The following is a 26643-nucleotide window of genomic DNA, read 5'->3' on the forward strand; positions in this document are numbered from 1 at the left end:
GCGCCCCACGCCTGATGCTTTGCGCCTTGATGGTGGCGGCCGGCGGCTGTGTCGTCTCCGCCTTCAACCTGGATACCCGATTCCTGGTAGTGAAGGAGGCCGGGAACCCGGGCAGCCTCTTCGGCTACTCGGTCGCCCTCCATCGGCAGACAGAGCGGCAGCAGCGCTACCTGTAAGTGAAGCTGGAGGGTGTGGGGTGGGAGCTAGAGTGTGCGTGCGGGGGATGCGGGTCCGGAGCGGAGTCGGAGTCCGGGGCAGCTGGCCCTTGGGAGCCAGGATTAAGGGGCGGGTACCCAGGCGGCCCACTGGCTGCTTGGGGTTGGCGGGAAGTGGAGGATTGGGTGTGAGGTCGGGCAGTAATCATTGGCAAGTGCTGACGGGGCCAGAACCTGTCTGGACGCCACCCCTCCGCCCTTTAGATCTCTCCAGAGAGCGGAAGTGGGGTCCCGGTGACTGAGTCCTCTCCCATTCTGTGAACCAAGTACCCAGCACTAGCCTCTTCTCTCCAGGGCTGGGAGTTGGGGTAAACTGCAAGATAAACACCCAGCGGACCCCCCTTCCCCTACGCTTGGGGGAAAAATGAGCATATGCATTTAAGCACCTCGCTGGTAGTCTGCGGCCACGCCAGCCACACCCTCTGCAGAGCCAGACTGGATGGCCTTCTCAACCGCTGGCTCGGCGGATGGAGGGTGAGGTGATGGGTGAGTCTGGGCGTTTGGAGCTGTCCATACGCTCCCTCTGACGCCTTGAGGATAGCGGCAGTGGAAGAGAGAGGAGGACTTGTCCCAGCTCTGGCTGCGTCTCCTCCTGCCCACCCCTAAGCAGTGGCACTCTCCCCGCAGATATCCTCCCTGCATTCCACGGATTCGTGTTGGATCTTCAACCCTGAGTGTGTTTGTTTTGGTTTGAAGAGGGAAACAGTGTTTTTCTCTTTCTTCTGTTCTCCTTCCCCAACAGCTGCAAGGAGGAGGGGAAGAGCTATGCATAGGGGAGGAAGGAGGAGGAGGTTGCACCCAGCCGCCTGGGTCCCCCTCACTGCACCAGACACACTCATGCCCAGTAGCATGTCCAGGATTCAGAGGTCTCTCTGCTGTGGCCTCAGAGCATGCTGAGGTTGGCGGCTGGGGAGGTGAAGCTGTCCAAAGAGGTTGGGACAGGTTAAGCAGGTACCATCCACCTCTTTGGGCTGGGTGATCTGCCCCCTCCTAGCCTCTGCCCCCACCTGGCCTCTGACCCCACTGAACAAGAAGATGTAGTCACATTCAGGGTACACTGAAATATCTCCCTGCTCTGGTTGGGGCCTGCAGAGATTGAGGAAGTTTAGAATGTCCAAAGTCCAAACTCTGCCCCTGCCTTGGTTCTGCCCTCCTGACCTAGCCTGCCTACCTGGACTTAACCTCAACTCCATCTTGCTCTTGCAGAGGCTAGGGCTACCACACCCTTCCTAGCCTGGCCCCAGCAGCTGCCACCTGGCCTTAGTCAACCCTCTATCTTTTGGAGATCCTGAGCCACCAGGAGCACACGTTTCTACATCAGCACTCTTTCTGTCCTAACCAAGAAAAAGATTTTCAGACTTTCAATGCCAAATCTGCATGATATAAGATAACATAGGTAAAGAGATCAGACTGGAAAGAAAGAGTCAATAATGATTCCTCAACCCCTCTCCCTTTCGCCTGGTAACCTTGAGCAAGGTCCCCTCCCTGGGCCAGGTTCCCCTCCCTGGGCCAGGTTTCCCCCAAAAGGGGTTGGACCTGGATCTAGTGCTCTTTCCCACTGCTGCTGGCCTGTGAGAGTCAACTTGATACGATAGAGGGAGAAGAGGCTTGGAGGTCCCATAGCCAGTGTCCTGTCTCAGATCTGTTACCAATACCTGAACCTGAATTTCCTTACGTGTTGGAGGGGGGGGAACAGCATGCCTTCTTTTGGGATGTTAGTGGGGCTATAACGAGATAAAGTGCGTAAAATCCTCTGCACATGTGCCTTTCTCCAAGGAGCACCTGAAGGCTCTTGTGCTGAGGCCAGAACCTGGATGCATCCTTATTACCCATGAGCCCCGTCCAAGGTGGCTGAGCAAAGGGGTTCTACTTTTCTCTCTGGGAAACAGGCTGGTATTCAGCCTGCCAGGAGCCCAGAAGGTTCTAAAGCTAATGAACCTCTGAGGGGCAGGAGTTCTCTCCCTTGAGTATCCTCAGTCTTTCCTAAGGGTGGTTCTGTGTCTTGGCCCTTCATCTCACTGAATTCAACCCCTCAGCCATTCAACCCCTCGGCCATTTGCGAGAGCCAGCTGGGCTTAGCTGCAGCCAGCTGTGTAGCCAGATGCAAACAGCTGCCTGAGTGCACAACTCAGAGGAACTAACTAGTAAGACGAGCTGCAGCCTCATATTCTGTTAGCCTGAAAGTCTCTTTGGAAAAGCGGGATCGTTCATGGTCTTGGATAGGCTCTTAAACTGGGGTTCACAGAAGGTTTTTCAAGAGATGCAGGGACTCCCTGAAAGTACACCCCAAATCATAGTATTTGTCCACTGCCCTGTGGGTGGGAGGAGGGGAGAGCGCAGCTTTCTTGTTCTCCATTCAGAAGGCCTCAGAAATGGTTAGAAACCCAGGGTGGGACCTTCTTTGCTGCCCCATCACCTTCATCTCTGGACTGGGGTTCCTGGCCCACAACATAGGGGGCTCGCCCTAACCCAGGGCCCAATCTCCTACTCTGTGGAAATGAGGGGTAAGGAGCAGGCAGAGGACCAAGTGCTCTGGGCTTCTTGGCAAAATGCATGAGGGGTTCCTTGGAGGGACAGGGACTGTTCTCTGGGAGGTGGTTACTGACACCATCTCTTCTCCAGCACCTGCACTGACATTCCTTCCTGGGAATCCAGGCATTCGGGTCTTGTCTGACCCTGTGGGCCTATGGGGATACCGCCGGTCCTTCTCTTTCTTTCACTTTTGCTTGGAAATGAGGGTATCTGGGAAGCCCAGGGCAGGGTGGCTCCCAGAAATGAGGTCATGCCTGAGGTACACAGGAGCCAGGCTCACCTGCCATGCTGTCTAACCTCATGTTTCCCTGGGCAGGGTGGGTGCCTGGCAGCCTCCAAGGCTCATGCCAGCAGAAATGGGCACAGCAGCTGTGGCTGGAGGCAGAAGGCCTGCACGTGTAGTAGGTTTTACCCAGTGACCAGTCTAGGCCAAGAGGCTTTCAACTGGGCAGGAGTGGGAGAAGCCTGATCTTGTCGAAAAAGAAGGAGCGAAGGGGGCTTGGTCAGAACTAAACAAAGAAGGAAGAGGATCCCCTTTGCAGTAAGAGGGATTGAGGTTAGATGACACTTAGAATGCCCTCGGGAGTCAAATACAGGAAAAATACTGAAGAGCTAAGGAAAGGGAGAAGAACTGAGAAAAATGGCCTTGTTCTTTTTTTATCTGAGGCTTAGCCAAGGCTCTTTTTCCTGCCCTTTCTCATTCTCTCTCTCCATCCAGCTTGTTGCTCTGGTTCTAGGGCTGAGTCACCAGTGGGGAGAGGGGGCTGGGTGGGCAGCAAAGGAAGAGTAGGGAAGGATGGGGAGGGCTGCAGTTTCAGCTACCATGGAGCGGCCTCTGGGGAGATGGCTAATTCGGGCAGCAAGGTTGGCATAGAGCTGGGATCCAGGCATCCCAGAGCCGCCCCTGCCCCTTCTCTGGGGCTCAGAGGTGGAGCAGGCACCCTCCCCACCTGCTTCCTGGCCTGGGGTGGGAGGGGAACACAGGAGGCTAGGTACCCAAGGAGTGAGGCCTTGCCGTGTTGGCCTGAGTGCTAGATCCTTTGGTCCCCTCTGGAATCCTCCCATGGAGCCACCAAGTGCCTCCCCGAGGTGACAGAATCTGGGAAGGTGAATCTTACAGGCTGCTTCTCTGAGCATTACCCCACCCCAGTGCCCCCGGGGGCCTTCTCCTCTTTGGGGTGAGCCAACCTGGTACCTTGAATTCTCCTGGGTACTGTGCCCCGCCCTTCTTTGATTCTTCTGCTTTCTCCTTGGCTGTTCCATTAGCTTTGAACTGCCCCAAGGGGAGTGATAGGGCAGGGGTGAGGAAGGGCTTTTTTGGAACTTGGAGCTCAAGGCTCCACAGAGGCCAAGAGGGGCTGTTTGGCTGGAGCCAACGGGAGGGTGAGGAGGCAGCTGTTGGAAAGCTCTTGAGTAGTCACTTCACCCATCCCACTCCATCTGGGGGGCTGGGGGTCTCTGCTCCCCCGAGTCCAGCCTGACTCCAGGAGAGGGGCAGTCCTATCTCCTATCTTCCTTGCTCTAAGAGCTCCATCTAGGCATCTCTCTACCTAGTCTCCCTCCTTCTGGCTGCAGCTGAGGGGATGGGCTCAGTGCCGCTCTGGAAGGGGTCAGCTTTTGGATTTTGTGATCTGGACCAGACCCCAAAGCAGGTGGCTAGCAGAAATGCTCATTTGCATAATGATTTGCATTTCATTTGCATGTCAGTAAGGTCCCTCTCACCTTCAGGATTCTCCAACCCTCACCACACACACCTGGGTATATGTGGCTGCAGGAAGCTGGAACTACCCTCTGCACACCACCTTCCCCCATCCATGCGCAGGCCTCTGGCTGTAGACCCATTGGATCCTGGGCTGGGAGCCAGAGGGCCTTAAAGGGCCTCTGAGTGGGCCAAGTGGAAGCTAAAAATACTCGGGGGGGGGTGAAGGGGGGCTCCCTCTGGAATCTCTGAGGAGGGAGGGGCCTGGGATGTGGGGCTGGGATTAGGGTAATAGCCCTGCCCCACCCTCTATCAGTAGGCATAAGACTGGTTCCAGGCAACAGGCAAGAGGGTATAGGTGGTAAGGGGAAGTATTTCAATCTAACTGACATACGTGCCCAGCTCTGCCTGCTCAGTACCTCGGTAAGTTCAGAGGAGGGGGTCCCTTAGCCCCTTACTGGCTGAGTTGAGGGGGCTGGGAGGGCATGGAGACCCTTCTGCTCAGCTGCCTCCTGTATGATAACATGCGCAGGGCCGTAGAGTGACTCTAGCTGCCAGCACTCCTACCCCCACCCCAGTGATCACCTGGTATTCTCAAGCCATGGAAGTCTTCTTATGTCTGTCCCCTGCTCTCTCTAAACCACCAAAGGAGTCTCTTCTTTTCCCTCTGCTCCAGGTTCCCTAACATGCCAGGGCAGAAATTCCTGGGTCCAGCCAGGCACAGTGGTTCATGCTTGTAATCCCAGTACTTTGGGAGGCCAAGGCGGGTGGATCACCTGAGGTCAGGAGTTTGACATCAGCTTGGCCAATATGGTGAAACCCCGTCTCTAGTAAAAATACAAAAATTAGCTGGGCGTGGTGGCGCGTGCCTGTAATCCCAGCTCCTTGGGAGGCTGAGTCAGGAGAATCACTTGAACCCGGGAGGCGGAGGTTGCAGTGAGCGGAGATTGTGCCACTGCACTCCAGCCTGGGTAACAGAGCAAGACCCTGTCTCAAAAAAAGAAAAGAAAAAAAGAAATTCCTGGGTTCCTGCAGGGAGGGCTGGGGTCATGCTAGGGCCAGTCCTGATGCCACAACAAATCAGACCAACAATGCTCATACTAGCTATGGCTTCATATCAGAACACCCTTTTGCAGAATAGACCTATTTGTTCCTCCAGCAACCCTGGAGGTCAGCGGGAGAGGGGCTGCCCCCATTTTACAGATGAGGCACTCAGGGCTCAAAGAAGGAAAGGAAATTGCCCCTTCAGGCAGAACAAACCCTAGACCCAGGTCCGTGGGTTCTCAGGCTGAGATGCTCCTTTCCCGCAGGCTGTGGCTCCCTTCTCTCATCTGTCAGGCACGCCAGAGAGCGGACGTCCATGGGTGGTCAGGCAGAGGATTCATCAAGGCCTTCCCAGCCCAGACAGAAGTGACTCTCCAGGCCTGGCTGCCACCCTGGCCCCCTGCCAGCTTCCCTGGCCAGGAAGCTTCACCCCTTCTCCCAGGAACACTTCCCCAGGGTGAGGTCTGAGCTGTAGTCTTAAAGTACAGGCAAGGTCCCACCCCCTTCCCAGCACCCTCAGGCAGTACATTCCTAACTCCCAGTGGGTGGAGACACCCCAGGCCCCAGCATGCCCAGGCCCTGCCCTGCCTACTCCCTGCAGCCCACACTCACAGGTCCCAGGCAGGAGCTACAGGCGTGGCTGTTGCTTGGCACTTCCAGACTGGCAGAAGGCCCAGAGCCCAAGTTCTTAGCTGGGAGCTGTAGAGTGATAGAGTTGCTGGGGCCAAATGGTGGGGCACCTGGGAGGTGTCTCCCACCTGAGGAGGCCAGGGCCGTCAGGATTGAGCAGGGGCTCCTGGCAGAACATTTAGAGGCTGCAGGGAGGTGATGAGGGGAGAAGAAAGTCTGGTAAAACTGAGTTCTCAAACTGGGGTGCACTAGATTCCACCAGATGGTATGTTGTGGGCAGAGGAATCTACCTTTTTAACAAAGATCCCTGGGGTTTCTGATGGCCCAAGGCTTGTTCTTTAAGATGGTATTTCAGGGCCAACCCCTGCCTCTCTCTGCTCCAGCCACCCCTCTGGAACAGGTTGCCAGGGTCCTAAGCATCCTTGTAGGAACTTGCTGTCGGCATCCCCAAAGATGGAATCTGGGCAGGCTGGGGGCAAGGCAAAAGCCCTTGCCCACCGCACCTGCTGCCCGCCCACTGGGAACTCTGCTCTGGGGCCACAATGTCCAAAGTGTCAGGTACTCATGCCAACCCCTACCTGTGTGCCTGTCTTAAGGTCACTGGAGAAGGATATTGGACATCACCCAGGTCACTTAGGGGCCCAGGTCTCCAAGATCTGAGTCCCCAGATGGCTTTCAGGAGGAAAAACCCAGGGTTCTGACAACCCAGCCCCCTAAGTTCTCCCCTCTGACCTCGCAGAATTTGAACTCTCTGCCAGGATTCCTCGTCTTGCCGTCTTCTGGTCAACCTTCATCTCAAAAGCCAAAGCGTTGCTTCCAAAACTGAGATCTGGCCATGTCATGCCCCTGCCTAAAATCTCTCTGCGGTTTCCCCTAAGGCTGTTCCCAGCCTGCCTTTGTGTGCCTCCCCAGAGGCTTCTGGACTCCAGCTATGCTGAGGGCCTTGCAGGTCTCTGAATCACCCTGCTGGCTCTTGCTTCCTGGCCCGCGCACATGTGTGCCTTTGCCCACGTGGCCTTCTCCCCTTCTTCACCTGGAGAACCCTGGTCATCGTTCCCAGACTCAGATTAGGTCACCTCTTCTGCTGGCCTCCGTGACTGCGCCCTCAGCCCTGAGCCTGAGCTGCTGTGCTCCCTGCTTTCCCCTCCCGGGGCACTTCCTTCCAGTGTCTTTTTTCCTTGCCTGCCTTCCCTTATGCTGGGCACTTTTGGAGGGCAGGAGCTGGGGGTCTCCTGGCACCAACAATCTGTAAATGTATGTTGAATAAATAGCAAGTTGTTTGAAGTGGGGCTTGGGGAGTCTGAACCCGGACCCACCTCCCTCCCTATCCCCAGGCTCCTGGCTGGTGCCCCCCGGGAGCTCGCTGTGCCCGATGGCTACACCAACCGGACTGGTGCTGTGTACCTGTGCCCACTCACTGCCCACAAGGACGACTGTGAGCGGATGAACATCACAGTGAAAAGTGAGGGGAAGAGGCTGGGGAGGGGTGCCGGGTCAGAGGTCTGGCAGAGGGGTACCGCAGAGAGAATGGCCTGGAGGAGACAGAAGGCTTGCTCACACAGCTTCTAGTCGCTTCTTGTCCAGCTGAGAAGAGGGTGCCCTAGAGGAGAGTGGGGCTGGATGGGATTGGTGGAGCTTAGAATAATGACGAGCTGGAGAAGGGGAATTGGGAGGGCTGTCCTGTGGGTGGAGGGCCCAAGCAGGACCCACCCCTGCCCTCTGGAGGCTTTGGGCACTGAAGTATGGGTGAGGTGCTCTGGTTCATGATCCCTCTGGTGCCCACAGGTGACCCTGGCCATCACATTATTGAGGACATGTGGCTTGGAGTGACTGTGGCCAGCCAGGGCCCTGCAGGCAGAGTCCTGGTAAGTGAGTGCTCAGTGTCGGCTCCTCCACCTCTTCCTGGCTCTCTCCTCATCTCCCAGAGCTGGGAGGAAAGAAGAGGGCAGCAGGGGGGTCCACGGCGTGTGTGTGCTGGGGCCTGCACACATGTCCCTTCCTGTGGCTGTGCATCCCTCGCTCCCTGTACTCCTGGGAAGGGAGTGAGTATCCTGTGCTCTCCCAGAGCCAGGCACGGCCTGAGTTCTCTGACTCATCCACTTCCTCCCGATGCCCACACTGGGTGCTCAGCCTTCGTGGGAACAAGCCGAGGGAGCTGAGGGAACTGAGAGGAGGAGAAAGGGCAGAGAGGGCCCCAGGCGGCTCAGCACTGGCTGGCGCTCCTTCCTCGGAGGCTGACTGCCGGAAGAGGCGCAGCCCTGCTGACCCTGGCTCACCCAGCTCTGGTCTGGGGGCTAATCAAATGTTCACCTCCTGCCCACATTCTACAGTGCCAGCCCCTGAGTTCTCCATTTCTGAGTCCCAGATAGAACATTCCCCCCACCGCCCCATTTTTTTCTCTCTCTGTCTCTTTATGTTGTTGTTATATTCAGAAAGGATTTTATTAGTTCACACACAGAAGAGTTCTGGTTAAGGCTTGCCTTGCTCCTAGTGCTAATATGATGCCACCAGGATGTGATGTATCTCAGGCACTTAACTCTGTGTTCTTTGTGTTGCCTCCATTCTTTGATAGGCAGTCTTTTCGTGGTGCATGAATGCAACAGCTTCAGCTTTATCTTCTTTGACCTTCAAGTTCTATAGTCCTGGTAGATATCTGATTACAACTCATTAGCTCTGACTATCTCAGGTGCTCTTCTCTGAAACAATTACTGTGGCCAAGAGAATGCAATACTTATGCTTTCTTCAGACATGAATTATCAGTATCCAGATAGGCACATAAACTCAGTCTTAGAATGTGCTTCTTTGATGTCAGGTTTTTCTCTTGCCTTGATAGTTTCACATGGCTGGGGAAGCCTATCACGGTGGAAGGCAAGGAGGAGCAAGTCCCATCTTATGCTGATGGCAGCAGGCAAAGAGAATGAGGCTCTCTCTCTCTCTTTCTCTCTCTTTTCTTTTCTTTCTTCTTTCTTTCAAGATAGAAGACTCCCAGCTGGGTGCGGTGGTTCACGCCTGTAATCCCAGCACTTTGGGAGGCTGAGGCTGGTGGATCACGAGGTCAGGAGTTCGAGACCAGCCTGGCCAATATGGCAAAACCCTGTCTCTACTAAAAATATAAAAAATAAACCGGGTGTGGTGGTACCCACCTGTTGTCCCAGTTACTCAGGAGGCTGAGGCAGGAGAATTGCTTGAACCTGGGAAGTGGAGGTTGCAGTGAGCCAAGATCACACCACTGCACTCCAACCTGGGTGACAGAGCAAGACTCCATCTAAAAAAAAAAGAAGAAGAAGACTTCATCTCTCAACCAGGCTGGAGTGTAGTGGTACCATCTCAGCTCACTGCAGCCTTGACTTCCCAGACTCAAATGACCCTCCAGCCTTAGCCTCCCAGGCTAATTTTTTAAGTTTTTATAGGGACAGGGTCTGACTGTGTTGCCCAGGCTGGTCTCAAACTCCTGGGCTCAAGTGATCCTCCCGCCTTGGCCTCCCAAAGTGCTAGTGCTAGGATTTCAGGCATGAGCTACCATACCTGGCCCTATTTTTTCTTTTTCTATTTATCTTTCTTTCTTTTTTTTTCTTTTATAGATGAGGTCTGGCTCTGTCACCCAGGCTGGAGTGCAGTGGCACGATCATAGCTCACTGTAGCCTTGAACTCCTGAGCTCAAATGATCCTCCTGCCTCGGCCTCCCAAGTAGCTGGGATTATAGGCAAGAGCAACAATGCCTGGCTTTTTTCTCATTTTAAAAATTGATGTGGCCAGGCTACGTGGCTCATTCCTTTGGAATGAGGCAGGAGGATCATTTGAGCCTAGGAGTTTGAGACCAACCTGGGCAACATGGCAAAATTCCGTCTCTACAAAAATATATATAAATTAGCCCGGCATGGTGGTGTGCGTCTGTAGTCCCAGCTAGCTGAGAGGCTGAGGTGGGAGGATCACTTGAACCCCGGAGAGAGAGGTTGGAGTGAGCTGAGACCATGCCACTGCACTCCAGCCTGGGTGACAAAGTTGGACCCTGTCTAAAAAAAACAAAACAAACAAACAAACAAAAAATGGAAAAAATTGATGTAATGTTTACATACAGTGAAATGTACAGATTTTAAACTTCAGTGAATTTTTACAAATGTATATACCTGTATAACCAAAAATATATCTTAAAATCACTCCAGAAGGTGCCCTTGTAACCCCTTCTAATCATTTACCACCCCATAAGCCATCGCTGCTGTGATTTCTGTCACCTTTGAACACTGTTAAAGCTCCAGGTTGGCATCAGTTCACTGAAATGCTTTTTTGAGACCCCTGTTATGGATGGCTGTGGTCTAGGAGCCCATTTAAAGTGATTCTGCACCCTGGATCCTTTAGCAGTTATTTACACCGTTCATTCAACAAATATTTGGTGAGCCCCTACTGTGTACCAAACACTGTGCTATTCCTAGAAGCTTAGCAGTGACTAAGACAGGCTCAGGCATCGTGCTGGTGGAGCTCACAGCTAGAAGGGACCAAAGAAAGCAAGTAAAGAAGAACCAGGGCCTACTTTTGGACTTTGCCTGCCTCCAGGCTGTTTTAAGTGACCCTATTCTGGCCCATCAGTTTGCCCAATAAATATGTACTGAGCAGCTAAAGTGCTCTCAGAAGCTGTGCATAGATTCTCCCCTCTGTGAAGCAGCACAGCATGTGCTTAAGAGCTCAGATTTTGGCCGGGCGCGGTGGCTCAAGCCTGTAATCCCAGCACTTTGGGAGGCCGAGATGGGTGGATCACGAGGTCAGAAGATCGAGACCATCCTGGCTAACACGGTGAAACCCCGTCTCTACTAAAAAATACAAAAAACTAGCCGGGCGAGGTGGCGGGCGCCTGTAGTCCCAGCTACTCGGGAGGCTGAGGCAGGAGAATGGCATAAACCCGGGAGCCTGCAGTGAGCTGAGATCGCGCCACTTCTCTCCAGCCTGGGCGACAGAGCGAGACTCCATCTCAAAAAAAAAAAAAAAAAAAAAAGAGCTCAGATTTTGGAAGCAGACAGGCTTGGTTTGAATATTCTCTGCTTCTCTCTAGGTATGAGGTCTTAGGCAGGTTAACTGAGCTCTCTATGCCTCAGTTTATCTGAAATGGGGAAAATAATCATTCCTAAACCATAGGGTCACTAGCAGGCTTAACACTTAATATTTAAGGAGCTTAGAATTGTGCCTGGCATATAGGAAGCACTCAGGAATTGTTAGCTGCTGCTATTATTATCACTGTCATTGTAATTATCATTTTAATAATGGTCCTTTCATTAAGAGGACAGGGTCATCTGGAGATGGCAGAGCAGTAAGATCCTTAATCTCTCTGTTACTAACCCCTTCTAGACCAAGAGCCTGAACCCCACAGTCTCTCATCCTTCCCTGCTTTCCCTTTGCTGAGATCTGTAAGCCACTCTCAAATCCACACTTTACAGCTTTCCAAAAAGTGTTCCTGACCCTCAGAGCAGATTTCTAAATTCTGGAAAGGAGATGCAGGTTTAAGTATCACTGGGAGAAGAAGGAGAAGCCAGGAGATCTCCTTTGACTCCTGTTCAGCAAAGCCAGAGGCTTACAGGGTAAAAGAGACAGCTGACCCGGGTCCCTGTGCCTGACTGAGGCTGCCTGTGTTTGGGGGGTCCCCAGGTCTGTGCCCACCGCTACACCCAGGTGCTGTGGTCGGGGTCAGAAGACCAGCGGCGCATGGTGGGCAAGTGCTATGTGCGAGGCAATGACCTAGAGCTGGACCCCAGTGATGACTGGCAGACCTACCACAACGAGATGTGCAACAGCAACACTGACTACCTGGAGACGGGCATGTGCCAGCTGGGCACCAGCGGTGGCTTCACCCAGAACACTGTGTACTTCGGTGCCCCCGGTGCCTACAACTGGAAAGGTGGGGGCCATGGGGGAAGAGAGGAAGAGCAGAGACCACCCACCCCCAGTTAGCCACTGGGACAGCTGGCCTAGACCATCCACACTAGAAACATGACCTCATGCCAATATCAGCCACCACCATGACTTCTACTGTTTTAAAGCACTTACTATGTGCCAGGGGCCTTATACATATTATGTCAATCAATCTTTTTCTTTTCTTTTTTGACATAGGGTCTCACTATGTCACCTAGGCTGGAATGCAGTGGCACACTCATGGCTCACTGCAGCCTCGACCTCCCCAGGCTCAAGTGATCCTCCCACCTCAGCTTCTTGAGTAGCTATGACCACAGGCATGTGCCACTACGTCTGGCTAATTTCTGTATTTTTTGTAGAGATGGGGTTTCACCGTGTTGCTCACGCTAGTCTCGAACTCCTGGGCTTCAGCAATCCACCCTTCTTGGCCTCCCAAAGTGCTGGGGTTATGGGCATGAGCCACCACGCCCAGCCTCAATCATTTTTAAAATACTCTTATGAGGCAAGTATTATTATATCCATTTTACAAAAACAAAAACTAAGACTTAGAGAAGTAAATTGCCCAAGGCTAACAAAGTTATGAAACTTGGATTGGAATACAGATCCGCCTGATTTCAGTTTAACCATTTACAAACTAATTCTAAAAATAAAACATGCTCCTGGTAGAACCACTACATAGTACAGTAGGATTTGGTAAAAATAAAGTGTAAAAGTGTTCTTCTTCCCCCACCCTTCTTTCTGTTCCCTAATGTTAATCGTATATTGCGGGTCCTTCTAGATTTATTTTAGAATAATAGGTATTGCCAGGTGCAGTGGCTCACACCTGTAATCTCAACACTTTGGAAAACTGAGGTGGGGATCACTTGAGCCCAGGAGTTCAAGACTAACCTGGGCAACATAGGGAGACCCCGTCTCTACAAAAAATTAAAAAATTAGCCAGGCGTGGTGGTACACGCCTATGGTCCCAGCTACTCAGGAGGCTGAGGTGGGAGGATTGCTTGGGCCCAGGAGGTTGAGGCTGCAGTGAGCTGCGATTGTGCCACTCTCCTCCAGCCTGAGCAGCAGAGCAAGACTTTATCTCAAAAAACTAAATAAATAAATATCACTACTTTCTCTCTTTAACTTATCAAAAGTCATGGGCACTTTTTCATGTTGATATATGTAGGACCATCATTTCAGAGGGTGCAGAGTATTTTCTTGTAAAAGACGATGCTTGTAAAAGATACTACACATGGTCTCACAGGGGGTGTCTGACTACTTACACTCCCTCCATCTCTTTGCCTCCCTCCATCACACAGGTTGTAGCAATAGTGACCCCTTTTCCCTACTGAACCTTTGTTGTTGCAGAATCAGCAGGCAGAGGAGCCTTGAATCTCCTCTTGACCAACAGGTAGCCCCAGGCATAGTCACAGCTCTGGGCACACCGAAGGCTGAGGCCTCTGCCCCCTCTTCTGCTCCTGCCTCCCACCCCCTGGTCATGTCACACCTTGGCAGGGTCACAGATACTCTCCAGCAGCAGCCCTGGATGCCGGCTCTAGCTAGGCAGCCCGAGTTTGGGATCAGGACCAGAGAGAGATAATGCTGTGGAGTCTGACGTCAGTGTCTAGAGAGTGGGGGAAGCCATCTAGCTTCTCATATCCAGGCGCCTGAATGATTAAGTTCTAGCCATGGCTGTAACAACCAGCTCCCCATGGGATTATGAGCAGGTCAACTTCCTTCCCGAGTCTCACTTTTCTCATCTGCAAAACGGGAGTCATAATTTCACCTCAAAGAATTGTTAAAATAGGCCAGGTGCAGTGGCTCACACCTGTAATCCCAGCACTTTGGGAGGCTGAGGCAGACAGATTACTTGAGGCCAAGAGTTCGAGACCAGCCTGACCAACATGGTGAAGCACTGTCTCTACTAAAAATACAAAAATTAGCCAGGCATGGTGGCACACACCTGTAATCCCAGCTACTCAGAAGGCTGAGGTAGGAGAATCACTTGAATCTGGGAAGCTGAGGTTGCAGTGAGCCAAGATCATGCCACTGCACTCCAGCCTGGGCAACAAGAGCGAGACTCTGTCTCAAAAAAAAAAAAAAAAAAAAAAGAGGAAAAAATAATTGTTAAAGAGGATGTGATTTATAAATGGCAAAGTGCTCACCAATAAAAGGGGTTATTATTATCCTTGTTGGGTGGGAGTGGGGGTGGGCTGGACATGGTAGAGGAAACCAGTGGTGACTTATACTCCCTACTCTCCCTCCCTCAATCCCTGTGAAGGAAACAGCTACATGATTCAGCGTAAGGAGTGGGACTTATCTGAGTATAGTTACAAGGACCCAGAGGACCAAGGAAACCTCTATATTGGTGAGTACAGTAGTGGTAGCCCATCGAGTGATAGAGGGGAAGGGGGCTTAGTCCGTGGTGGAAAGGTGAGGCCAGAGTGCAGTTGTGACTAATGGCATTTAGTTAAACTATCACATGCAGATTGACCAGCACCTGTATGCCAGGCCCTGTTCCAAGCTCTCAAGATGCAAAGTTCTTACCTTTAGGATACTCACAGTCCAGTGTCCAGGCAGAACCAGGGCTGGGATGGGGCATGGCTGCTGGCCATCTGGAGTCTACTTACTTGCCCTACTTGGAATAGTGGGGTAGAACATCACGGTGGGAGGCAAAGGAGGGGATAGGGAGATGGGTCCGGAGTAGAAAGAGACAAAGTTGACTGGGACCTTGGTTGAACATCTTCCCTCTATCCCAGGGTACACGGTGCAGGTAGGCAGCGCCATCCTGCACCCCAAAAACATCACCATTGTGACAGGTGCCCCACGGCACCGACATATGGGCGCAGTCTTCTTGCTGAGCCAGGAGGCAGGCGGAGACCTGCGGAGGAGGCAGGTGCTGGAGGGCTCGCAGGTGGGCGCCTATTTTGGCAGCGCCATTGCCCTGGCAGACCTGAACAACGATGGGTGAGAATCTAGGGACATCCTCTGGGGCCAGGGAGAACGATGGGTGGGGGAAGGCTTACCTAAGCAAGGTCAGGGGAGTGGAGGATTTGCAGTTGTGCAGCTGTCTGCATGTTGTTTGCAGGGGTTTGCAATCAGGCTTTATGGGAGTCTGGGCATTTGCACATGGCATTTGTGGGACCCCTGCATTTGCTTGTTTCTGCTTGGGATTTGTATGCTTCAGTGGATGTGGGTTGTTTGGGTTTGATCTGTGCCTGCATGGCATCTCCATGACATATGTCTTCTATTTGGGGAGTCATATTGGCATCTCCATGTCCTTCCCATGCACATGTCCTTCCCACCCATGACCTGTGGCCAGAAGAGCCATTTGCAGAGCCCTGTGCCCTGGCACAGTCACGCCTATCAAACAAGAGCTATGCTGCATATTGGAGGCTGACCTCACACTCCCATTTCCCTCTCCTTCTCTCCTGTGCAGGTGGCAGGACCTCCTGGTGGGTGCCCCCTACTACTTTGAGAGGAAAGAGGAGGTAGGGGGTGCCGTCTATGTCTTCATGAACCAGGCGGGAACCTCCTTCCCTGCTCACCCCTCGCTCCTTCTTCATGGCCCCAGTGGCTCCGCCTTTGGCTTATCCGTGGCCAGCATTGGTGACATCAACCAGGATGGATTTCAGGGTATAAGCCAGCACCCCTCACCCAGCACCCCTGCTGACTGAGTGTCAGCTGCACACCAGGCTTGACAGGCCCACAGATGAGACAGGATGGGGCCGGACCTGGGGAGCTCGCAGCAGTACTAGAGAGAGGATGTGCAGGTGTGCAGAGGGAGCAACAGAGGCAAGCTCAGTGGGCCTCCTGGAGGAGCTTGCATGCTGCTGTGCAGCCAAGGCTGGGCTGAGAGTGCACAGTAGAGAACTGATGGGATACAACACGGGCATGAAAACTGGCCTGGTGTGCCCAAATCTGCGGGTGTGGAGTGTTCACATCAGAGAGGAGGCTGAAGAGGGAGTGGAGTGGGGTGGGGTGAGAGTGGATGCTTTGAAAGCCAGGCAGAGTATCTTAGGGATTTATATTTGGGTAATGGTGATGGTGGGGTGGTGGGGCATCCAGAGAAAGTTTTAGGGCAGGGATGTGATATAGTAACTTTGTACCCTGAAGGATGATTCTGGAAGGGGTATGGGATGAGTGTGTGCAGGAGTGGAGCAAGGCTAGGGGAGTGAAGATCAAGAATGTAATATCTCAGATGGAGGATGATAAGGAATGGGACAAGGTGGGAGCCTTGGATATAGGGGTCCTCATAAGCGTTCTGCAGGACTTGGGAACCCATTGGACCTGGGGTATCAGGGACAGGGGCAGACCCAGGGCTGGAGTCAGTGCCATAGGGGCACCTGGCTTATCTGAAAGTCACTTTGCTGATAACCTCAGTTTCCCAGGACATAGCTGAGAATGAAGAGGAAGGCAAAGGAGCCTCTGAAGACCCAAAGTAGGTGCCAGAAAGTTCAGTCAACAGAGGCCAAGCGTGCACTGTGGAAGTCATTTGGTTTCTGCCTGGGACCTGCTTCCACTCCCTTTATAGGGCTTACTAACAAGCATGGCTTGCTGATTCCCTAGGCCTTATCCGATCCAAAGCTGCAAACTGGGAAGAGTTCAGTTTAAGAAGATAACCCAACACTTGGGGTTTATTTGTGGAGATAATGATTAGAATGTTAAAAGCCTTGACACTTTCAGTGATGTTCGCCGTAGTGTTATGGTTAAAATCCCAGCCCCTGCTGTGAGACAGGCCTGGGCTCAAATTTCCTCTTCTCTAAACTTACTGGTTGTGTAACTCTGGATTTTTGGAGTGTCTCCTCATCTATAAAGTAGGGGGACAATAGTATCCACCCCACAGCACTCTCATGAAATTAAATGAATAGCTGGGTATGGTGGTGTGTGCCTGTCCCAGCTACTCAGGAGGCTGAGGTGGGAGGATCACTTGATTCCAGGAGGTTGAGGCTGCAGTGAGCTATGACTGTGCCACTGCACTCCAACCTGGGTTACAGAGAGAGACACTGTCTTTAAACACACACATGCACGCGCGCGCGCACACACACGCACACACACACACACTGAATGCTTGACAACTATCTGGTAGAGTCACCTCCCATCTCCTGAACCTACTTTCCCACCCATGATAGGAAGAAGCTGGGCTTCAGATGGTCCCAGTGTTCATCCTGAGCTGCAGAGCTCTGCTCTGTCCCTGATGCTCTGAGCATTGCCCATCCATCAGTCAGGCCAAAATCAATTCTGTGCTGGGCTCCATGGCCTGGAGCACAGAGTTGGGGAGACATGGGGCCCAGAGTACCTGGGTGACCCTGTCTTGCCTTTTCTTCTGCAGATATTGCTGTGGGAGCTCCATTTGAAGGCTTGGGCAAAGTGTACATCTATCACAGTAGCTCTAAGGGGCTCCCCAGGCAGCCCCAGCAGGTACAGAGAGACGGGGATGGGTCTGCTGCCCCCACCAGCTGAGATGGGTCTTCCTTGCTTTCCTTCACCGACCCCTTCCCTGTAGCCCCCTGGGCCCTGCTTCCCAGAGCCGGCCCCCACCACTTTCCCCTGCCCCCAGGTAATCCACGGAGAGAAACTGGGACTGCCTGGCTTGGCCACCTTCGGCTATTCCCTCAGTGGGCAGATGGATGTGGATGAGAACTTCTACCCAGACCTTCTAGTGGGAAGCCTGTCAGACCACATTGTTCTGCTGCGGTGAGCCAGGAGGCCAGTGAATAAGGGTCTTTCTCTTCCTCATCTTTGTCTGCATGGATTCCCATCTCTGTCCATGTTTGTGCCAGCTACTTGGAAGCCTGGGCCCCAACTCTGGCCTGGGGCAGGCAGGAGGCACTGATATCTGTCTGGCTCTGTTGTCTCTGCAGGGCCCGGCCCGTCATCAACATCGTCCACAAGACCTTGGTGGCCAGGCCCGCTGTGCTGGACCCTGCCCTTTGCACGGCCACCTCCTGGTGAGATTGCTCTGCCCACCCATTCGTCATTTATTTATAGGCAGGCCAGGAGGGCCCCAGCTCCCAAACCCCTCCCCTGGCCTCCTGACATCCCACCTTTAGAAATTTGATTCTTGGGGCCAGCATTTGCCCTCTCTACCCAACCTCATTAAAAAGCAAAATTCCTTGCAAGAGGTAATGAATGAATTAGGGGACAGTATAGTATAGTGGTTCAAGGTGGGAGCTCTGGACGGCCTGGTTCAAATACCAGCTATGCCAGTGCAGGGGTGGGGCTAGGCTCTGGGAAGGGGGATGCATTTAAGTGCATGGATATGGAGGAGAGTCTCCTCAGGCGAATTATTAATCCCTCTTAGGCTCCGATTTCTTGCTTGTAGAACAGAATTGATAATAACTGATTCACAGGGTTGTTGTGATAATTAAATGAGATAATATACAAAAAGTCCTTAGCACAGCACTGTGTATACCCTAAGTGCTGAAAAACACATTAGTTTCTAAGAAAGTGACAGTAATGATGGCAATGACCCCAAGGTCTTTATGTGAATGAGGATTTTGGATCAGAAGGCAAAGGCAGACAGAGCAGGGAAATGGGGTGGGTGGTACAAGGAGACCTGGACTGGGGATTGGTAGACCTGGGTTCAAGACTGGGATGGGCCACCTGCTGACTGAGGACTTTTGACAAGTCCTTCTGGGCCCTGGGCCTCAGTTTCCCCATTAGTGACCTCTAACTCTGTTTTCTTTGGCTCTAAGGGGAGTGGAAGGGAAGGGGCCAGGGATACCACGGACCTGCTTTGTGGACTCCCCAGTTTTGTCCCTGCCTCTCTCCAGAAGGGCCTCGGTTTCCTTTTGCCCAGTACAGAGGCGAGAGCTAGGGCCTGGACGTGTGTCCCACTGTGACCCGCCCTCCTGTACATCCCTCCAACAGTGTGCAAGTGGAGCTGTGCTTTGCTTACAACCAGAGTGCCGGGAACCCCAACTACAGGCGAAACATCAGTGAGTGCTGGGGTGCAGCATAAAAGGGGTACACTCCCCTGGCCCCTTGCTGACCACCCTGTCTACCTGTAGCCCTGGCCTACACTCTGGAGGCCGACAGGGACCGCCGCCCGCCCCGGCTCCGCTTTGCTGGCAGTGAGTCTGCTGTCTTCCATGGCTTCTTCTCCATGCCCGAGATGCGCTGCCAGAAGCTGGAGCTGCTCCTGATGGTGAGGGAGGAGCAAGGGGCAGGATGAGGGCTCCCAGGTCCCTGGAGGAGATGGCCAGTGTCCCCCTAGATCAAGGGTGAGGGATGGGGGTCTCCCCAGAGACAGAGATTGGGGATGTCGGTTTGGAAGGCTATCAGTCTGTAGGAGTACAGTGTACAGCACCCACACATGAGGAGAAATGGAGACCCTCGGGGTGGGGATGGGGCCAAAGGGCTTATTACCTCCAAGAAAAGTGAGGGGTGTGGGAGCCCTTGGCTCAACCCACCTCTGGGAAAAGGGGTCCCTGAGTAGGGAGCAAGCTCAGTCCGTCTCTGGGACATCAGGGTGGAAGGGGACAGCTCAACCTGGGGACCCTGTGGATGGGGAGGTGAAGGGACCTTTGAGGAGGAGAAGCCCTGTCTCTCCTCTTGGAGGGTCAGGATGGTAGGAAGTCGCAATTTGGCGACCGGACTAGAGGGAGTTCAGCCTAACTGTCAGGTTTTCAGGGTGGAGGGGGATCCAGCTCTTCTCTGGGGTTCAGGGTGGTGTGAGGATTCAGCTGGGGCAGGGAGCAGTGCAGGGCCGGGTTCAGCTCACCCTCTCTCCCCAGGACAACCTCCGTGACAAACTCCGGCCCATCATCATCTCCCTGAACTACTCTTTACCTTTGCGGATGCCCGATCGCCCCCGGCTGGGGCTGAGGTCCCTGGACGCCTACCCGATCCTCAACCAGGCACAGGCTCTGGAGAACCACACTGAGGTGGGTGGGGCTGGGGCCTGGACTGGAAGACCAGGGGCTAGGAGGGCGGCGGGGTGAGAGGGCACTGGGGTGGTATGACCCTCACACCTCCGGCCACCCCCAGGTCCAGTTCCAGAAGGAGTGCGGGCCCGACAACAAGTGTGAGAGCAACTTGCAGATGCGGGCAGCCTTCGTGTCTGAGCAGCAGCAGAAGCTGAGCAGGTGGCTGTGGGCGGTGGGCCGCGCTAATTAGCCAAGGGTGGGGCGGGCCTCATTGACTGGCAGGGTGGGGGCGGGGCCTCATGGCACGACGAGCCTGAGGGACAGGGCTTTAGCGGGAACAGGTGGAATGGTCAGAAACGGGGCTTTCTCCTCTAGGTGCGACTAGAGGGCGGGGCCTGGCTATCCCAAGATGGGCTTTTCTCACCTAGGAGACCCCAGGAGTAGGGCCTAGTTGATCCACGAGGGCCCTGGGGGCGGAGCTCTTGGCTGAGTCCTGGGCTCCTACTCTTAGGCTCCAGTACAGCAGAGACGTCCGGAAACTGCTCCTGAGCATCAACGTGACGAACACCCGGACCTCGGAGCACACCGGAGAGGACGCCCACGAGGCACTGCTCACCCTGGTGGTGCCTCCCGCCCTGCTGCTGTCCTCAGTGCGCCCCGTGAGTGCCCGCCGGCCGGCCCAGAGCCCAAGCAAGGCTCCCTGCGTCTTTGCATCCCCATATGCGTGTCCTGTGCAGGTGTTGTCGTCTGCCACGTGCCCCCCTCCTCTTGTCTGGGCCTTCTCGGGGGACTTAGCGTCTCTGCTGCTTGGAGAACCTGGCTCTCAAGCTCTAGGGCTTCTGACCCTGCACCACGAAGGAGGGAGGACAAGCCCTACTTTGACCGGATCCTGACCTTATTCGCCTTCTTTCCTCAGCCTGGGGCCTGCCAAGCTAATGAGACCATCTTTTGCGAGCTGGGGAACCCCTTCAAACGGAACCAGAGGGTGAGCACTGGCCACATCCTCCCAGTTCTCCTGGGTCCCAGGCTGCTCCTCTGATGAGCTCCTTGTCCTTCTAGCCTCTGCCTGCCTGCTTTCTGGGCTCCCTCGAAGCGGAGAGCCACAGTGCAGGAGGGGAGACCCAGTAGAGGGGGAGAAGAGGCCCAGAAACTAAGACAAATGGGGCTGCTGGGGAGCTGTGCACAAAGCTAGAGCAGGTGGAGGGGAGGAAACCAGTCTGACCAAGCACCAACTGTGTGCCAGCCCCTGAGCCCAACACTGTGCTTCTTTGATAGGATATAATTCTCACAGCCTTCTGAGGAGGCAGATGCTCTTTTACAGAAGAGGAAACACACACTTAGAAAGTTTCAGTTACCTGCTCAAGGTTGTGTAGCTCAAAAGTAGCAGAGATGTGACCTGACGGACAAAAAGGGAAAGGGAGACAGAGGCGAGGTGGAGAGGTGGAGACCCCTCGCCCAGAACAGGAGGAGGAGGAGAAGGCCAGAAAGCCGACTAGAATAGTGTGCAGCCTCTCCTTCCCCATGACATCACCCCCGCTAGGCCTCAAATGCCACTGTCTGCCTCCCTGACTCTTGTGGTAGATGGAGCTGCTCATCGCCTTTGAGGTCATCGGCGTGACCCTGCACACAAGGGACCTTCAGGTGCAGCTGCAGCTCTCCACGTGAGTGGCCTTGACAAGCCAGTTTGGGTTGGGGCTGAGGTATCCTGGATCACCTTCCTACCCCCTGCATTTCTTCCGAAGGTCAAGTCACCAGGACAACCTGTGGCCCATGACCCTCACTCTGCTGGTGGACTATACACTCCAGACCTCGCTTAGCATGTGGGTACCGCTCTCCACCACCCCCACCCCAGCCTGCTGTGCCTGAGCTAGGGTTCCCTATCCCCAAGGTATCTCCCAAGCTCCTCTGACCCCTCCCTTGGCCCAGCGTCCTCAGGCCTCCACTTCCCCTGGGTCATCCTTTCCTTAACAAGAACAATCACTGTCATTATTATTACTATTACTGTTCCACCTGTAAAGCAGGCAGAAGTGGAGGAATCAGCAACCCCAGGGCTAAGGTGTTGTCCCTGCCATTTTATAAGAGCTCATTGTGCTAATGATTTTGTATACATCATCTCAATGACTTCTCACAGCAGCCCTGGGATACAACAGCTGTGATTAAGTCCATTTTACAGATGAAGAGACTGAGGCTCAGAAAGGATAAATAGCTTGCTTGAGTCCATAAAGCTGGTAACTGCAAAGCTGGGCTTTCTATTGAGGTGCCTGATGTTGGAGGGGCTACAGTTAACCAGCTTTGTTGCCCACCACCTCTGCTGGGGCCCTGGTCTCCTGTCCCCTGTGACTCCAGCATCCTTCCTACCCCTAGGGTAAATCACCGGCTACAAAGCTTCTTTGGGGGGACAGTGATGGGCGAGTCTGGCATGAAAACTGTGGAGGATGTAGGAAGCCCCCTCAAGTATGAATTCCAGGTAAGGGGCTCGCTGGAGTCCTGGGCTGGGGACCTCTAGGAAGGATGATTTTTATTTTTTCTGGGGTCTGAAGGTGGGAGGGTTGGGACTTGGTAAGATGAAGGTGGTTTTCCAGGAGATAATGACTATGACACATCTTTTGCCCACAGGTGGGCCCAATGGGGGAAGGGCTGGTGGGCCTGGGGACCCTGGTCCTAGGTCTGGAATGGCCCTATGAAGTCAGCAATGGCAAGTGGCTGCTGTATCCCACGGAGATCACCATCCATGGCAATGGGTCCTGGCCCTGCCGACCACCTGGAGACCTTGTCAACCCTCTCAACCTCACTCTTTCTGTAAGGACACTATCACGGATATTTCATTTGCATCTTATTTGCTTGCTACAGGGCAGAAGGGCTAGTGTCTTCCCCTCCCTCCCCTCATACCTCTTTGGCAACCTGTCTCTCCCACCCTTTCCCCTCCGGCAACCCTGCTCCCAATTCTTCCTCTGCCCTGCCAGCAAATCTCCTATTTCCTCTCCAGGACCCTGGGGACAGGCTGTCATCCCCACAGCGCAGGCGGCGACAGCTGGATCCAGGAGGAGGCCAGGGTCCCCCACCTGTCACTCTGGCTGCTGCCAAAAAAGCCAAGTCAGAGACTGTGCTGGTGAGTGGCCAGGGCGAGATTGGAGGGGATTGCACCCACCCCATCACAGGGTGCCTGGGCACCAGGGTCACACAAAGCAAGGGAGACCTCAGTGTGACGAGGTGATGAGGCCCCTGCTCTTGGGAGCTTCCAGACAGAGCAGGGAGCCTCATCTCCTGCCCTCAGAGGGTTCCCCACTCTGATGGGGGAGCATCGAAGACAAGGGACCAAAGGAGGAGACACTGGCTCTGCTCCAAGGAGCCCCAGCCTGTTGGGGGCGATAGAGCTGCTCAGAGTCTTGGTTGGCAGGAGGCAGTGTCGGGCAGGGCATGGTGGGTGGTGCGTGTGCCCTCTGCAGGAAGGGAGAGGAGAGCTGGCCTGGCAAGCCGGTTGAAGCCTAGCTGGGTGGAGACTGGGAGGGAGGTGGTGTCCCAGAGGCAGGGAACTGGCTGGGAAGCAGGTGTAGGAGGTTAGGCCCTGTTTACACGAGCAGGGGTCAGATTCCATGTTATCCATGTGCCTGGCATTATATGAGCTTGGCCCAAACAGTGTGTCTGAAATGCATAACTGTGAGGTGGCGGCGGGGGGGTGTGCATGAGTGGAAGGATGTCAGACACCTTTGGGTCACCCAGGGGTGAGACAAAGCCTGAGAGGGACAGGAGGTAAGAAGTAAGGCACGAAGAATCTGGAGACCCGCACTATGTCACATTTCGTGTTCCCTGCCCGCCTCAGACCTGTGCCACAGGGCGTGCCCGCTGTGTGTGGCTGGAGTGCCCCATCCCTGATGCTCCCATTGTCACCAACGTGACTGTGAAGGCACGAGTGTGGAACAGCACCTTCATCGAGGTCAGTGCCTGGGTCTGAAGGTCTCTCCTACCATCCACCCTGGTGGGGAGAACCACAGGGAGAGGGCGAGGCCAGGGTCATAGCAGGGCTGTGCGCGCGCACGCGTGTGTGTGTGTGCGCGTGTGTGTGTGCGCGCGTGTGTGTGTGCGTGTGTGTGCGCGCGCGTGTGTGTGCGTGTGTGTGTGCGCGTGTGTGTGCGCGCGCGCGCGCGCGTGTGTGTGTTATTTGCGTGTCTCTGCGTGGATGTGTACGTGTTTGTCCCCAGCCAAAATGACCTCTTTCATGTCCATTATTCTGTTATGTATCCATTAGTTTCCCACCTCCATGCCTTTCCCCAGGGTGTTCGTTAACCCTGGAATGCTCATTTCCCCCTCTTTTATCTCTGTGTGTAAACCCCTATTTCGTTTTCAAGGTCCCTGTCAGATGCTTCACCATCAGCGAGGTCTTTTCTGGCTTTTCCAGCTGAAAATGAATGACCTCTCTTCCAACGGCCACCCACCTAGCTTTCTCAGAAGCCACACACACCATTTATCACGCTCGACTCTGGGTTGCAATGCCTCATGTGCCCACTTTCTCATGCCATCTAGACCAAACTTTTTCTGTACATGACTAGATTAGAAATCTTCTCAACTTGGCGGGCCACAGTTTCTGTTGCAACTACTCAGTGTTGCCAGTGCACCACACAAACAGACATAGACAAATGAATGGGCGTGGCTGTGCGCCAAAAATACTTCATTTACAACAGCAGGTGCCAGGCCAGATTTAGCCCACGGGCCTGACCTAGACTGTGACCTTCATTGTTTCGGTTGTCCCCAGCATCCAGCACAGGACCTGACGCACAAATGAATGAACAAATAAATGAATGACGTGCATTTGTGTGTGGAGGGGAGGCCTGGCTGACAGATCCTTTGGGGTTCTGTTTAAGGATACCACCTGGTGGGAGGGTGATGGGGTGGGGATGCTTAGGGTTGGAGGGAGGCTCAGAGGAGTGTCAAATGTTCCTCTTGACCCACCCCATTCCCCATCCAGGATTACAGAGACTTTGACCGAGTCCGGGTAAATGGCTGGGCTACCCTGTTCCTCCGAACCAGTATCCCCACCATCAACATGGAGAACAAGACCACGTGGGTGAGTGCACATGTTCACTAGGACAGCAGTCTCCAGCCAGAGCTTGGGAGTACAGGGCATCTTTTAAGAGCACATTGACGCACTTCAGCCATGTGGTTCTCAATCTTGGCAGCATGGTAAGAGTCATCTGGAGGAGTTCTGGTGTCTGGACTGCACCCAGAGCAATTAAACCTGAGTCCCTGGGAGTGGATTCCGGTATTGCTGTGTTTAAAGATCCCCCAAGTGATGCTAATGTGCATCCAGGGCTGAGAACCACTGCATTAGCTTCTTTGATCTGCACACGTCTCCATGAAGAGTAGGGCTGGGATCGCTTCTCTATTTTATGGCTGAGAGACTGAGGCCTAGAGAGACTTGAGTGGCCTCCCCAAAGTGGCACAGCTTGTTGGGGGCCGGAACGTGGGCCTCCTGATTATCTCACCCATTGTCACATCCACTATAGACCTGTGAGCTTCTGGCCACAGGCAATATGTATATATAGAGAGAAAGGCAGGACATCTAGGCAGAACGGAGGGAAGTTCGACCGTGAGAACCTGGTCAATATTGACAGATGATGTCATCATCTACATGGCAGAAAAGATAATCAATGGAAAAGCTATTATTTTATTTTATTTTGCTTCAGAGACAGGGTGTCACTCAGTTGCCCCAGCTGGAATGCAGTGGTGTAGCCCCGAACTCCTGGGCTCAAGAAATCCTCCCACTTCAGCTTCCTGAGTAGCTGAGACTACAGCCATGTGCCACGATGCCTAGCTAACTTTATTTATTTATTTAGAGACAGAGTCTCGCTCTGTGGCCAGGATGGAATGCAGTGGCGCAATCACTGCAAGCTCCACCTCCCTGGTTCATGCCATTCTCCTGCCTTAGCCTCCTGAGTAGTTGGGACTACAGGTGCCACCACCATGCCCGGCTAATTTTTGTATTTTTAGTAGAGACAGGGTTTCACCGTGTTAGCCAGGATGGTCTCGATCTCCTGACCTCATGATCCACCCGCCTCGGCCTCCCAAAGTGCTGGGATTACAGGCATGAACCACTGCGCCCAGCCTAATTTTTTATTTTTAGTAGAGATGAGGTCTCACTGTGTTGCCCAGGCTGGTCTTGAACTCCTGGTCTCAAGTAGTCCTCCCACCTCAGCCTCCCAAAACACTGGAATTACACCGGCCCAAAAAGCTATTAGATCCAATAAGAGAATTCAAGAAGTCCAAGAAGTCAAAAACAAGATCAAAATACCCAAACTCCTTAGGTTTCCTACTTGCTATAGCAATAACCAATCAAACGTATAGTTGAAAAGATCCCATTCAAATTCATCAGAAAAGTGATACAGCATCTAGGAATAAATACAACAAGAAATGTGCAACAAAAACTTGAGTAATGGTTAGAAAAAAGTCAGTACTGTATTATCAAGTTGTCAGATCTTCCCACTCAAATTATTCCAGTCTCAGTAAGATTCAGGAAACCTGAAAAAGAAGTTCCCAAACTTGAATCTGAGTTGCATCTAGAAGAATAAATATAAAATTGCTAATAATTTGTTGTTAAAGGATGTAAGTGAAGATATACGGGAGATACAGGGAGATGAATACAGGGTTGGCTATGTACATTATTGTACATTTCCTAAGATAAATTATTGTAGTATAGAAGAGGTAGAAGAAGGGCCAGAAAGATCAGTGGAACAAAATAGAACTTTATGATACAGATGCCATTTTTTTTTTTTTTTTGAGA

At 53.3% G+C, this 26643-nt stretch overlaps 1 protein-coding gene across 1 annotated transcript in view; it reads left to right on the forward strand.

Moving 5' to 3' along the window:
• ITGA3 (integrin, alpha 3 (antigen CD49C, alpha 3 subunit of VLA-3 receptor)) overlaps nt 1-26643 on the forward strand; it is a 33849-nt gene continuing 7206 nt past the window's right edge. The window contains exons 1-23 of the mRNA XM_011959943.1: nt 1-172; nt 7455-7582; nt 7906-7985; nt 11755-12004; nt 14279-14365; nt 14757-14964; nt 15437-15633; nt 17330-17418; nt 17558-17694; nt 17862-17948; nt 18871-18938; nt 19011-19147; nt 19737-19886; nt 19990-20087; nt 20380-20527; nt 20785-20853; nt 21450-21529; nt 21611-21688; nt 22233-22335; nt 22485-22667; nt 22855-22977; nt 23689-23802; nt 24832-24930. Of these exons, the coding sequence (XP_011815333.1) occupies nt 15-172; nt 7455-7582; nt 7906-7985; nt 11755-12004; nt 14279-14365; nt 14757-14964; nt 15437-15633; nt 17330-17418; nt 17558-17694; nt 17862-17948; nt 18871-18938; nt 19011-19147; nt 19737-19886; nt 19990-20087; nt 20380-20527; nt 20785-20853; nt 21450-21529; nt 21611-21688; nt 22233-22335; nt 22485-22667; nt 22855-22977; nt 23689-23802; nt 24832-24930 (2871 nt within the window). The 5' untranslated portion in view covers nt 1-14. The remainder of the gene's footprint in view (nt 173-7454; nt 7583-7905; nt 7986-11754; nt 12005-14278; nt 14366-14756; nt 14965-15436; nt 15634-17329; nt 17419-17557; nt 17695-17861; nt 17949-18870; nt 18939-19010; nt 19148-19736; nt 19887-19989; nt 20088-20379; nt 20528-20784; nt 20854-21449; nt 21530-21610; nt 21689-22232; nt 22336-22484; nt 22668-22854; nt 22978-23688; nt 23803-24831; nt 24931-26643) is intronic.

Source organism: Colobus angolensis, unplaced genomic scaffold (genome assembly GCF_000951035.1).
Source record: "Colobus angolensis palliatus isolate OR3802 unplaced genomic scaffold, Cang.pa_1.0 Scaffold50, whole genome shotgun sequence".
Taxonomy (NCBI): domain Eukaryota; kingdom Metazoa; phylum Chordata; class Mammalia; order Primates; family Cercopithecidae; genus Colobus; species Colobus angolensis.